The 13,283-nt window shown below is 47.2% G+C and overlaps 1 protein-coding gene across 1 annotated transcript in view; it reads left to right on the forward strand.

The window, feature by feature from the left end:
• The first annotated feature begins 3,089 nt into the window (after window positions 1-3,089).
• Cog2 (component of oligomeric golgi complex 2) overlaps window positions 3,090-13,283 on the forward strand; it is a 39,300-nt gene continuing 29,106 nt past the window's right edge. Inside the window, exons 1-4 of the mRNA XM_004659625.2 lie at window positions 3,090-3,216; window positions 8,582-8,743; window positions 11,086-11,151; window positions 12,570-12,650. Coding sequence (XP_004659682.2) covers window positions 3,145-3,216; window positions 8,582-8,743; window positions 11,086-11,151; window positions 12,570-12,650 — 381 coding nt within the window. The 5' untranslated portion in view covers window positions 3,090-3,144. The remainder of the gene's footprint in view (window positions 3,217-8,581; window positions 8,744-11,085; window positions 11,152-12,569; window positions 12,651-13,283) is intronic.

Here is a 13,283-nt window from a genome sequence, read left to right on the forward strand (position 1 = left end):
TGGGGCAACAGGAAGAATGTAGACTCTTTTGAAGGGGACTGAGTTCTCACTTCTTGTAATCCCCTAGATTAACAAATTGGCACCCTATCTGATATTGTGGAGCATAAGAAATGCTGGAAAGAGAGGGTCATTGAGTTTGCAACTTGGTCTTGTGTTTTAAAAATGGCCATGGGCAGCATGAAGCAGGTTTGCTGGATGCCTGTGTGGACACCTGATGGAGCTGTAAGGATGGACTGTGGGTTACAGTGGAAACCCACTGGTGATGCCCAGACCAGGAGATGGCTGCCAAGCAGAGCAGCTGGCCCCGATGAAGTTTTCCAAGACTGTGAGTAGCCTAGCTGGAAGGGCGGAATTGGAACCCCAGAGACTTGTTGCTGGTTAGAATTATCGTACTGGGAGATTTGTCACTGACTAGAGTTGTTGGACTTGAAACTACAGAGTGTGATGTTTGCCCTGGTTGTTTTAAATCTTGTATTGGTTGAATATTTCTTTGCTATGCCCATCTTTTGCAATGTGAGTGTTTATTCTGTGCCATTATGGGTATTTTGAGGGGATTTTTTGGTATTATGGCTCAGTTAAAAGACATTGGAGCTGGACATGGTGGTTCACACTTTTAATCCCAACACTCAGAAGGCAGAGATAGGAGGATCGCCATGAGTTCGAGGCCACCCTGAGATTATATAGTAAATTCTAGGTTAGCCTGAGCTAGAGTGAAACCCTACCTGAAAAAAAAGAAAGAAAGAAAGACATTGGATTATGGGAATGTTTGAACATCATTATGATTGATAAAAACTATGGGGACTTTAAAAAAGTTGGATGGAATGCATTGCATTTGATATCATGTATAGATATCAGTTTATGGTGGCCAGGGGCAGAATGTGGTGGTTTGATCCAGATGTCCTGCATAAACTTAGGTGCTATGAATGCTAGGTTCCCAGCTGAGGGAGGCACTGTATTGTTGGGGGCAGGCTCATGGGTGTTATAGCCAGCTCCCCCTTGATAGTGTTTGGCACACTCTCCTGTTGCTGTTGTCCACCATCCACCTGATGTTGGCCAGGAGGTGATGTCCACCCTCTGCTCATGTCATTGTTTTCCTCTGCCATCATGGAGTCTCCCCTCAAGTCTGTAAGCCAAAATAAATCCTTTTTCCCCAAAAGCTGCTCTTGGTCAGGTGATTTCTGCCAGCCATGTGAACCTGAGTGCAACAGCAATCATTTGGTCAGAAACATGGAAGTGGTGAGTCAGGTCATAAGGCACCTGTGGAAGGTGGAGGTACCGTCTACAGGAGGAAGGCAGCAGGAAAGTGGTCAGACTTCAAGCCACAAGCTGCTGGAAACCCTGTTGTGCTCTGTGCCATCAGGTGATGAGCAGGATCGGGCCTCACTGTCTGCAGGGCAGGTAGAGAGGATGAGCACCATTCGACCTCTAGGCTCATTTCTTTGCGAAAGGCTTGGGACAGGAAAGACAGGATCCAAAGTCTAGTTCAGGGCTTCTAGGGACCAGGCAGGGTTCACAGACATCTTTGTTTCTCTGCCTGGCACCAGAGCCCTTCTCTTGGTGAGAGAAGCCAGTTGCCAAGATTTGAGAGTTTCTACTTGGAAAATATGGCCTTGCGTTGTAAAGACCACACCTTTCAGGGTCAGCTGAGACTGTGCTAACTTTTGTTAGGTTCAATGATGGTGCTTTTTGTTGACAAGGACAATACTTTTTTTCTTTGGACATGAGGAATTGGTGAACGGGGTGACATTTGAGCTGTGATCTAGCGTACATTCCAATGACACCCACAGTGGTGGTGCCTTGGAGGAGAGGGTCCCCAGAGGTGACTGGAGCACAGTGAGCACGTGGTGATTTATTCAAAAAGAATAAACAAAATATTACAAAGTAAACAAGGGGCTGGAAAGATGGTTTAGCAGTTAAGGTGTTTGCCTGCAAGGCCTAAGGACCCCAAGATGGTGCATGCATCTGGAGTTCATTTGGAGTGGCTGGAGGCCCTGGTGTGCACACATGCTTTCTTTCTCTTTGCCTGCCTCCTTTCTCTCTCTCTCTCAAATAAATGCATAAAATATTGTTTAAAAAATAACAAAATATTAAAAAGTAAACAAAGGGCTGGAGAGATGGCTTAGTGGTTAAGGCACTAGCCTGCAAAGCCTAAGTACTCCTGTTGGAATCTCCAGTTCCCAAGGAAGCCACACAGTGACACAAGCAGGCAATGCCACACATGCACACAAGGGGGCACACGCGTCTGGAGTTCATTGGAATCAGCTGAAGGCTCTGGCATGCCCATTCTGTCTGTCTGTCTCTCTCTCTCCCTCAAAATAAGTTTTAAAACAAATTAAAAAACATTTTTTTTTTTAAACAAAGAAGCCAGTGATGGCAGCACACACCTTTAGCGTCCCAGCATTTGGGAGGCTGAAGTATGTAAGTTCAAGGCCAGCCTGGACTCACAGAGTGAGTTCCAGGTCAGCCATGGCTAGAATGAGACCCTGCCTGAAAAACAACAAAATGACCAGAAAACAAGGCTTTCATCCCCACATCTAAGCAAACACATCAGGGACTTAGGGTGCCGTTTACTTTGCATCTTCTTTCCTACCCATGACTTCACTAGACACGTTGGGGAGGCGACTCTAAGCCGGCCTGCTCACGAAGTGCTAGCTAACCGGTCTCTACATGTTACACCATTAGACTAGCGTGGAGGCTTCCTACTGGGGATAACATGAAATACAGAGGGATCGCCTTCCTCCGACCTATCTTTCAGGGTGATCTTTAAAGAAACTGACTTTTTCTCCTTGGAGGAGGCCCCTCAGGGCCTCTCCCAGCAGAACAGAAGCAGGCAGGGTGGTTCCTTGCCTATTTCTGTTGCTGGCCACCAGAGCACGAACGCGAGGGCTGCAGTGACGCCTCCCAGCCGCTGGGGGCAGTACAGCTTAGCTTCGCTCCGGGTCTCACCCCAGCCCACGCCGCTCTCGACGCGGAAGGTGCGCAGCCGCCCGCGGCGCTCTCCTATTGGTCGCCGCGCTGCGCCGCCATGCTGGCGGAAGCGTAGCCCGGCGCGGTGGAGGGGCCGGGCCGCCGCGTCCCCAGCCGTGCCGCCCGGCTCCCGCCGTCCCGCCTGGGCGAGTGTTGGCGGCGCCGAGGGGCGGCGGGATGGAGAGACGCAGGATGAACCTGCCCACGGGGCCCGACACGCTGTGCTTCGACAAGGACGAGTTCATGAAGGTGCGCGCGGGGAGGAGGGTGCGGGGCCGGCCGGTGGCGGGCGCCGGGATGCCGCGCGGGCCGAGCGTCGCCCGGGCTCACGTCCGGCCTGACCTGCGGGCGGCTGGGGCCCGCAAGCCGGCCACCGCGGCGGTCCGCTTAGCCGAGCCCGTGCATCTGAAAGCCGACCTCCTCCTGCACTTGCAAGGGGCGAAGCCACAGGCGAGCAGCTTCTCGCTCTGCGAAGTACTTCTTCATCCATGCACAGCCTTGGAGACGCCCACACTTCCTGCCAGCGCCGGGCCGGCCTTGGCCTGTTCGGTGACTCCCTCCAAGTTGTCACTGAACCATCCTTAAAAAAAAAAAAAGTGTGTTCATGTTCAGTTTCAAACTTCACGTCCAAATTCTGTTTTGAAACTCTCAAAGTCGCGAGCCTTCTGTCATCCTAAGTACTGAAAGTACAGGTGGGAACCAACACGCTGGGCTATTTAATTTCTTAAAACTGATGATGTGGAGGCTGGAGAGATGGTTCAGAGGACTTGCAGAAGCCTGACAGCCCAGGTTCGAGGTCCCGGTACCCACGTTAAGCCAGGCGCAGAAAGTGGCACGTTTGTCTGGAGTTTGTTTGCAATTCAGGAGGCACCAGAGGGTGTCCATACTTTATCAAATGAATGTATATTGGGGGTGGGAGGCGAAGTAGCGTCTCGTTCCAGCCCAGGTTGCTCTGGAACTCATTATGTAGTCTCAGAGTAGCCTTGAACTCATGCAATCCTCCTACCTGTGCCTCCCCCAAGTGCTGAGATCAAAAGCGTGCACCACACCCAACTCAAGTATTTTTATACTAAAAATATTAAGAAAAATTGAAATTTTGGAGGTCATTTTGTAGGTAGCTTGGGGGTTTGGAACTTTAAAAAGTTTGGGCTCCTTAGGTACCTAAAATATTGAGCCAAGTGCAAGTCTTACAATTGGATATATATATATATATATATCTCCATGCATATATGTATATATATATAAGTTTTGTGTTTTGAGGTAGAATGTCACTGTAGCCCAGGCTGACCTGGAATTCACTATAGTCTCAGGGTGGCCTTGAGGTTTACATATTTGTTGGGGAGGGCAGATATAGAAAGAGAGAATAGGTGTGCCAGGGTCTTCAGCTGCTGCAGATGACCACCTTGTGCATCTGGCTTCTGTGGGTTCTTGGGAACCGAACCTGGGTCCTTTGGCTTTGCAGGCAAATGCCTTAACTGCTAAGCCATCCTCCAGCTCCATTTGGGTTTTTTTCTTTTGGTTTATTTTAATTAATTTATTTGCAAGCAGAGAGAGAATGGTTGTGCTCTAGCCACTGCAAATGAACTTCACATGCATGTGCCACCTTGTACATCTGGCTTATGTGGGTGCTGGGGCATTGAACCTAGGTACTTGGGCTTTGTAGGCAAGCATCTTAACCAGTAAGCCATCTCTCCAGCCCAGGCCTCTCTCTTTTGACGTCAGTATTCAGATCACATGACCAAAGCTCTGGTTAAAAAAAGAAAAGCGGGCTGGAAGTGGTGGCACATGCCTTTAATCCCAACACTTGGGAGGCAGAGGTAGGAGGATCACTGTGTGTTCAAGGCCACCCTGAGACTAATGAATTCCAGATCAGCCTGGGCTAGATTGAGACCCTACCTTGAAAAGTACAAAAAAAAAGAAAAGCTACTTACATCTATGTCTTCTTTAATTTTATATTTTAGTATGTTTATTATTAAATATATTTAATATTTTACATATATGGGGCTCATCTGGAACCAGGGATACATACATCTTATATAGTGTCATTCCTGCTAAACCACTATAGTAAGTGTAATCTGAATGACATGCTTAAAGTATACAGAATCAACTCACCAACATTGAAACGAGGATAGAAAGAACCAGAGGTGCTGGAGAAAGAAAGGGCATGCCTAGATGTTAAGACCTTTTCTGACTTTCAGAAGCTTAAGAGTGCAGAAAATAATGTGTCCACCTCCTAGGCTTCCTGCAGGCTCAGTGCCTGTAGCCTTTCTGCCTCACTAGCTCCACCCTCTTTTCACTCTGACAGATGTCTTTGGTAAATGCTGCATCAGGAAGTAGAAATCAAAGGGCAGCTAGTCAAACAGCATACAGCAAACTGAGGGGATGCTTATTCATGGCTCCTTTTTAAAAAATTTTTTTTCTTTCGAAATCCCGGCACTCGGGAGGCAGAGGTAGGAGGATCACTGAGAGTTCAAGGCCACCCTGAAACTACAGAGTGAATTTCAGGTCAGCCTGAGCTAGAGTGAGACTCTACCTCCAAAAACAAAAACAAAAACAAATTATTTCGAGCTAGGACTCGCTCTAGCCCAAGCTGACCTTGAATTCACTATGCTCCTCTTCAGCCTCATGAGTGCTGAATTACAAGCATGAGCTACTACATCTGGTTTTTTTTTTCATGGCTCTTAAGCCCCTGAATATGCCAAGCAGTTTGTATGTAGTGCAAATAAATGTGACCCAGTTCATGTGCAGAGGAAACTACAGAGAACAGCTGATCTGTGTAAAATGTTGGTTCTTGTAGGTGGAACAGGAAGTTAAAAGTCATTTGCTGCTGGTGTTCCCATTAAAAAAAGGAGTGGCAGAAAGGGTGGATAGAGTGCTTGTTTTCTGGGTTATATTTATACATCTGTGTCTCACTTAATACATTTTTGTTGTTCTTTGAGGCAGGGTTCAACTCTAGCTCAGGCTGACCTGGAGTTCACTGTGTAGTCTTACGGTGGCCTCCAGCTCATGGCGATCCTCCTACATCTGCCTCCTGAGTGCTGGGATTAAAGGTGTGCGCCACCACGCCCAGCTCACTTAACACATTTTGAAATAGGAAGGGAATTTTGCGTGTGAGGAGGTTAGGTTATGCATTAGGAGAATTGAGATCACTTGAAATTGTTCATTTGACTACAGACTGTCACTTGCTTGTCACGATCATGGCAGCCTGCTTAGTACTGTAGTAGCCATTGTTTTACCACTTACTGTGCACGAGCCACAAATCTAGACACACAAGGACAATAGCAATAAGGTGTGGTTTGGCTCTGGAGCATAGTGAGAGGAAGAATGTATGGGTCCAGAAACTGCACTTAGTCCATAGTGGCTGCAGTGTGGAGGAACCTCAGTGTCAAACAAGACCAGAAAAGGGGTAGGGAGGCTGGGGAGATGGCTCAGCACTTAAAGGCTCTTGCTTACAAAGCCTGCAAGCCCAAGTTCAGCTCCCCAGCCACCCACAGAAAGCCAGATGGGCATTCATGTACAGTGGCAAGAGACCCTGGTGCATGTGCACATGTGCGAATAAGTAAATAATAAATACCAAAAATGTCTTTAGGGCCGGGCGTGGTAGCACACGCATTTAATCCCAGCACTTGGGAAGCTGAGGTAGGAGGATCTCTGTGAGTTCGAGGCCACCCTGAGACTACATAGTGAATTCCAGGTCAGCCTGGGCTAGAGTGAGACCCTACCTTGAAAAAACAAACAAAAAAAAAGTCTTTTAAGAAAGAGACTGGAAAGGTATATAGTGTGGAGCTGCGAGTTGAAATGAATGTGACATGTGAGGGGCTTGTGCCCCGTTTGTTCAGTGTAGAGTCCCAGTCACCTTTTTTTTGTTTATTTGCAAAGAGAGAGAGTATGGGTGCACCAGGCCCTCCAGCCACTGCAGATGAACTCTAGACGCGTGTGCCACTCTGCACCTGGTTTCACAAGGGACCTGGGGACAAACCCAAGTTGTTAGGCTTTGAAGGCGAGTGCCTTGACCGCTGAGCCGTATCTTCAGCCCCCATCAACTTTTTTTTTTTTTATTTTTTTTTTTAAATTTATTTATTTGAGAGCGATAGACACAGAGAGAAAGACAGAGAGAGGGAGAGAGAGAGAATGGGCGCGCCAGGGCTTCCAGCCTCTGCAAACGAACTCCAGACGCGTGCGCCCCCTTGTGCATCTGGCTAACGTGGGACCTGGGGAACCGAGCCTCGAACCGGGGTCCTTAGGCTTCACAGGCAAGCGCTTAACTGCTAAGCCATCTCTCCAGCCCCCCCATCAACTTTTAAGTAGAATATTATATGGCTGCATCAATTGTGTTGAAGTTGACTGGTGGCAAGAGACCATTGACACTCTTGAAGAGAACTGACACCCAGTGATCAGTCACATTAGGATGTAAGGTGTCAATGCAGTGGTGTAGAAAAAAGTTGTTTTGCTGACAGAGTTGAGTCATAATGGTACTGGGGTATATTGCTGCCACATCTGTTCTGCTTCATCATGTGACATCACGTTGCAGAGAAGCACACCTCCTTCATCCTGCAGTCATTTGTGCAGTTCTCTCTCCTGCTCTGGGGGCTTCCCTTCCTCCTGAGCTCTGCCGAGCATGGTGACTCACACCTGCAATTCCAGTACTAAGAATCTGCTGGTTCCGATTCTGTGTGGTCTCAGGTATCCAGTTTGTTTCTGTCAGTGGAATGAGAACCTGAGGGCATTTCTGAAAAATCTGCAGGAACCTTTGGTTTTGTGACCCTCCTGAACCTCCTGGGCTTATTTCACCCAAATCTAATATTGTGAAAATTGCCTTAGCAAGTTGTCTGTATCAAGTCTTTTCCTGTATTGGGGCCTCTGCCTTTTCCTAAAATAATCTCCTCAGTCATATTTTTATGGTTTATATAGTTATTTAATGAAATGATGACTGTGTTCTGATAGTTTTAACAAGCCTGGGGACTGTCACATCAGATTGTTGGTGACCAAGCAGATCAGCTAGTAAGAGACAAGTCCCAGGTGAAATTTATAGTAGTAACCTGTTAGCTTAAGTGGGTCAGGCTACCAGAAGCTTCTGAATGCCAAAAGGAAGCTGGTGGTGTGACCCACGTGTGAGACCAGCATAAAAAAGGGCTTAAGCTGGCTTTGTGTCTGTTCTGTGGATACCTTTGTTGTGTACATGTTAGTGCAAACCCATGAGTCATAAAGCACATGCAAGAGGTGTGTCATTATCTAGGGAGAAATGTTAGCATTCTGTGTGTGTGTGTGTTTATGCATATGTATAGAAAAGTCTGGAAGCGTGTGCAACACAGTATTAAATGGTGAAAATACTAATTGTGCTTATTTTATAAAGCATGAAAGTTTTGTTTTTAAAATTCTTATTTTCTTTATTTTTCTGTCTTATTTTCATCATTGGCTTATTATTTTGTCATTTTGGAACTAAATTCCTTGTAGCTATAAGCGGTCTCTGTCTGTGGCAGAGGTCTCAGGCGTGTCGCTGGAATGCATTGCCCTGGTGGGTGAGAGCAGAAGGTGCGTTCAGCAGCAGTGCCCTTCTCTTTGTCTGAACGTCCTGTGGCACTGTGGCAGTAACGTTGGCTCTTCTGCTTCTCAGGAGGATTTCGACGTGGACCACTTCGTGTCTGACTGCAGGAAGCGGGTGCAGCTGGAAGAGCTGAGAGACGACCTGGAGCTGTACTACAAGCTGCTTAAGACGGCCATGGTGGAGCTCATCAACAAGGACTACGCAGACTTCGTCAACCTCTCCACAAACCTGGTGAGCCCCACTCCGCATTCCTGCTGCGGGCGCTCTGTGCACAAGCTCTCTCCCACACTCGCTGCTGAAAGTACAGTGCTTTCAGAAACCTTAGTTTCTAATTCCAAGCAGTCACTAGCGTCAGTCACAGAAGAACTGAACTTGATTGCTGTTTTTGCTTTTAGTCCATGCTCTCCTAAGACTGTTGTGGCTTATTCATTCTTTTTTAATTTGGCTTTTTTTTTCCTGACAGAGAAGAAGGGAGAGAAAGAGAGAGAGAATGGGTGTGCCAGGGCCTCTAGCCACTGCAAACAAACTCCAGGCGCATGTGCCCCCTTGTGCATCCGGCTTACATTGGTCCTGGGGAATCAAACCTGAGTCCTTTGACTTTGCAGGCAAACACCTTAACTGCTAAGCCATTTCTCAAGTCCTAATTTGGCTTTGCTGAAGGTCTCACTATGTAGCCTAGGCTGGCCTCAAACTTGTAGTAGTCCTGGCTCTGCCTCCAGAGTGCTGGGGTTCCAGGCGTGCATTTGCACGCCTGTCAGGTATCAGCAAATAGTGAAGTGAAGGCAGGAGCAGGGGGTGGCCATGGTGCAGTCACCTTCTTGTTGCTGACAGAACCCAACCAGAAGTAGCTTGTGGGAGAAAAGGCTTACAGACTCAAGGGTATGCTCCATGATGGCAGGCAAAAACATGGCATGAGCAGAAGGTCAACATCACAACCTGGCCAACATCAGGTGGACAACAGCAGTAGGAGAGTGTGCAAACACTGGCAAAGGGAAGCTGGCTATTACACCCATAAGCCTGCCCCAACATCACCTCCAGGAGGCTCCAGTTCCCAAATTGCCATCAGCTGAGGATCACACATTCAGAACACATAAGTTTATGGGGAACACTTAAATGAGATCACCACAGGCCATCTTTTTGGGCTGCTGGCAGGTCACAGCCACTCTTGGGGAGCTGCTTCATTGGCTTGGAGACATGGGCACATGCTGCCCAGGAGCATTGGCCAGCACTGACCTGCAGGAGGCTGGCTCTCAGGAAATGTGAAGAGCGTGTCTGCTACTTGTAAAAGTAGCTTGAGTTTTAATACTCCCAAAGTTCTTTTTAGTCTTGTTCATATTTAGTTTTCTTTTAAATCTGTTTTATGGGTCTGGAAAGATGGCTCAGTGGCTAAAGATGCTTGCTTGCAAAGCCTGCCAACCCAGATTCAGTTCCCTAGCACCCACAGGCACTTGGCATTCATTTGCAGCAGCAAGAGACTCTGGCTTACATACATACACATACTAATATCTTTTAAAAATAAAAAATGTCGGGCTGGAGAGATGGCTTAGTGGTTAAGCGCTTGCCTGTGAAGCCTAAGGATCCCAGTTCGAGGCTCATTTCCCCAGGACCCACTTTAGCCAGACGCACAAGGGGGCGCATGCATCTGGAGTTCGTTTGCGGTGGCTGGAGGCCCTGGCACATCCATTCCCACTACTTCTCTCTGTCTGCCTCTTTCTCTGTCTGTCGCTATCAAATAAATAAATAAAAATTTTTTTTAAAAAGGCAGAGGTAGGAGGATCGCTGAGAGTTTGAGGCCATCCTGAGACTACATAGTGAATTCCAGGTCAGCCTGAGCTAGAGTGAGACCCTACTTTGAAAGACCAAAATAATAATAATAATAGTAAAATTAAAAATGCTTGTCCAAAGGAGTACGAAAAGAGCATGCCTATGGAATCGGTAAGCGGCATGGAAGTAGCAAGCCATGTGCTTTTGGGAAGTGCCCTGCGGTGCTTGGATCAGCGTCCAGGACCGCTACTTCCACTGTGTTTAACTGGATTTTCTCCAAAATTTCCAATATTAGGCAAGATAATATTTACTAGACTTTCAGTCAACCAGTTGAATATCATCATTTTCAGATAGCGTTCAAATGTACTTTTTCAGTCATTAAAAATCTCATATAGGGTAAGGCTGTGGTTCAGTAGTATTTGCCCTGGGTTCATCCCAGCACTACAAAAGAAAGTAAGAAAATCATGCAAAGGCAAACAGTGCATAAGGGGCTTCCTTCAATCTCACTGCCCTTGTTTCTGTGGCCTTCATGTGTGTCCACAGTTGTTCTCATAACCTGTTAGCAGTGACCATGGCGGAAGTCTGGTTCTGCCCTGATCCTTAAGCATGTTTACTGTCTCTTTTCTGAAGGGCAAAAATGGGATGCAAGGTCTCACTCTATAGCCCAAGCTGTGCTGAACTCTGGTAGGTCTGGTTGGCCTTGAACTGAAAGCAACCCTCCTGTGCCAGGGTTGTAGGTGGGAACCACCACACCTGGCTTTATCTCTCTTAATTGTGATTATTTTGAGCCATCATGATTTTACCTTTAGGTTGGCATGGACAGAGCCCTCAACCAGCTTTCTGTGCCTTTGGGACAATTACGAGAAGAGGTTCTGGTAAGTCCCCAAATAATGTTAAACAGTCTCCAAAAGCACAATATGCTTGTTTGCTTAGGGTTCCTGTCCCTTGTTAGCTTGTGGTTTGTTTTCTGCATGGTTAGTGGTTGTACTCCTCCCCTTCAGAAATGTTGCAAATGATTCTCCTATTTTTGGCTTGTGTTTAAACCTAAAACATGTTTGATGTGAAGGGGACATATTCTTAGAATAGATGGCCTTAAAATGTGGGTGGGTGGAGCTGAAATTTAGCCTGTTAGTGAAAGGAGTCATGAGGTTATAAAAAGCCTATGTCTTAAGCATTTGTAATTCTACAAGTATTTTCCTAAGTATGGTTAGATTCCTAGACCAGTCCACAAAACTATTTAATCCCTAGAGCAACTGAAGAATGATACCAAGGTAACATCATACCCAGTCCACATGGTGTTTTAACCTTTCCCTGAGATGCTGTGCAGCGAAAAGAAGCCAGTGGAGATGAATTCCTCCAGGGTGCATATTTGAGGGGACTTTAGCATCACTGTCCTCTGGCCACAGTCCACTCCACAGTCTGTCAGTTCCTCTGACTTCCAGGCCCCTTTTTTCTAAGGAGCACACTCTGGACACGGCCCCTGATGACTGTGTGGGTCACCTGTGTAGTAGCCCCTTCCCCAGGCCTGCACATAGTCACCTCTGAGCACATGACACAGGAGGACCTTCACTGCCTGTGCAGTGTTGGGAAAATGGCGACTATCAGCAATGTCAGTGCCGGGCGTCCGTAGGAGGATGATCAGAAAGAAGTAACCTGGCACCACGTCTTGAGCTATGTCCTGAAACCTGCAAGTGATATTGAGTGCTGGCATCTTGTTAAACTTTGATGAGGCTCTTTGAAGTCATTTTCCATGGGGTGGTGTGCTGGGTTCCACATTTCCGGGCTCTGCCTGGCTCTCCCAGTGCCTCAGCTCTCCCTCTGGAAATGAGAGGCTCTCCTGACTGCTCTGGCTGCCTGTGTCTAGCTCTTCTGTTCGCTCTGCTCCTGCCTTCATACTTGGCCTAATTCAGTCGCTTCTGAACATTAGCTTTCTCCCTTCTTCTGACATCTGTTCCTGACTTCTTACTTCCTAGATTTCCCTAAGCATTCTGATCGTGACCAATTCCAAAGACCTTTGGGTGAAGCCCTCCTAAGTCAAACTCCCTCTTCATTTCTTCTCTAAAATGGAGCCTGTGGGGCACGGGGATGCGCCTCACTGACCATGGGTGTGTCTGTCCCCTTTTCTTTGGCCTTCTGAGAATCTCCTCTGCTCCTCAGCATCCACAGATGTTCAGGGTCTACCCTGTATCCCACATCTCTACCCAGATGCCCCTGTACACAGACTCACATGTCCTTTTTCCACCTCCATGTTAATACAACATTTTTTCAGCACATTTTCTTTATTCTTTTAAAGAGTCTCAGGTCATCTGTCAGTGAAGGAATTCGGGCAGTAGATGAACGAATGTCTAAACAAGAGGACATTAGGAAGAAAAAGGTATGCTGTGGTATCCCATCCCTACATGGCTCACTCAGCATCTTTTCTTAATACTGCGGACATATGGTCTGACCCACTGTCCTGAGGTCCTCTGTGAGAGGGGTGACGTGTAAGATGTGGTGGTGGCAGTAGCTCTGTATAGCTAGAGAGGGCAGCACCCAGGTCTTCTCATACCTCTTCTATGGATGGGGGGGGGGTAATTTTTCAAAAGGCAAAGAAAATTGCATATTCTTCTTAAGCTTTATTTATTCATAATAGCATTAATTTTTATAGCTTTTAATTTTTTTTTTTTTTTTTAAGGTAAGGACACACTCTGGCCCAGGCTGACCTGGAATTCACTATGTAGTCTCAGGATGGCCTCGAACCCATGGCGATCCTCCTACCTCTGCCTCCCAAGTGCTAGGATTAAAGGCGTGTGCCTTTTTAATTTTTTTGAAGCAGGGTCTCATTCCTTCTCAGGCTGACCTGGAACTCACTCTGTAGCCCAGGCTGGCCTTGAAGCCGTGGTGTTCACGCTTCCTCGCCTCCACGTGCTGGAACTCAGTGTCTAAATGCCTCTCCTGGTTGTCTTACATTCTCCTTCAGTTCTGTGACCTGGCAAAACAAGGAGGCAGCCGGAGTGGTCTAGGTTAG

Source organism: Jaculus jaculus, chromosome 5 (genome assembly GCF_020740685.1).
Source record: "Jaculus jaculus isolate mJacJac1 chromosome 5, mJacJac1.mat.Y.cur, whole genome shotgun sequence".
NCBI lineage: Eukaryota > Metazoa > Chordata > Mammalia > Rodentia > Dipodidae > Jaculus > Jaculus jaculus.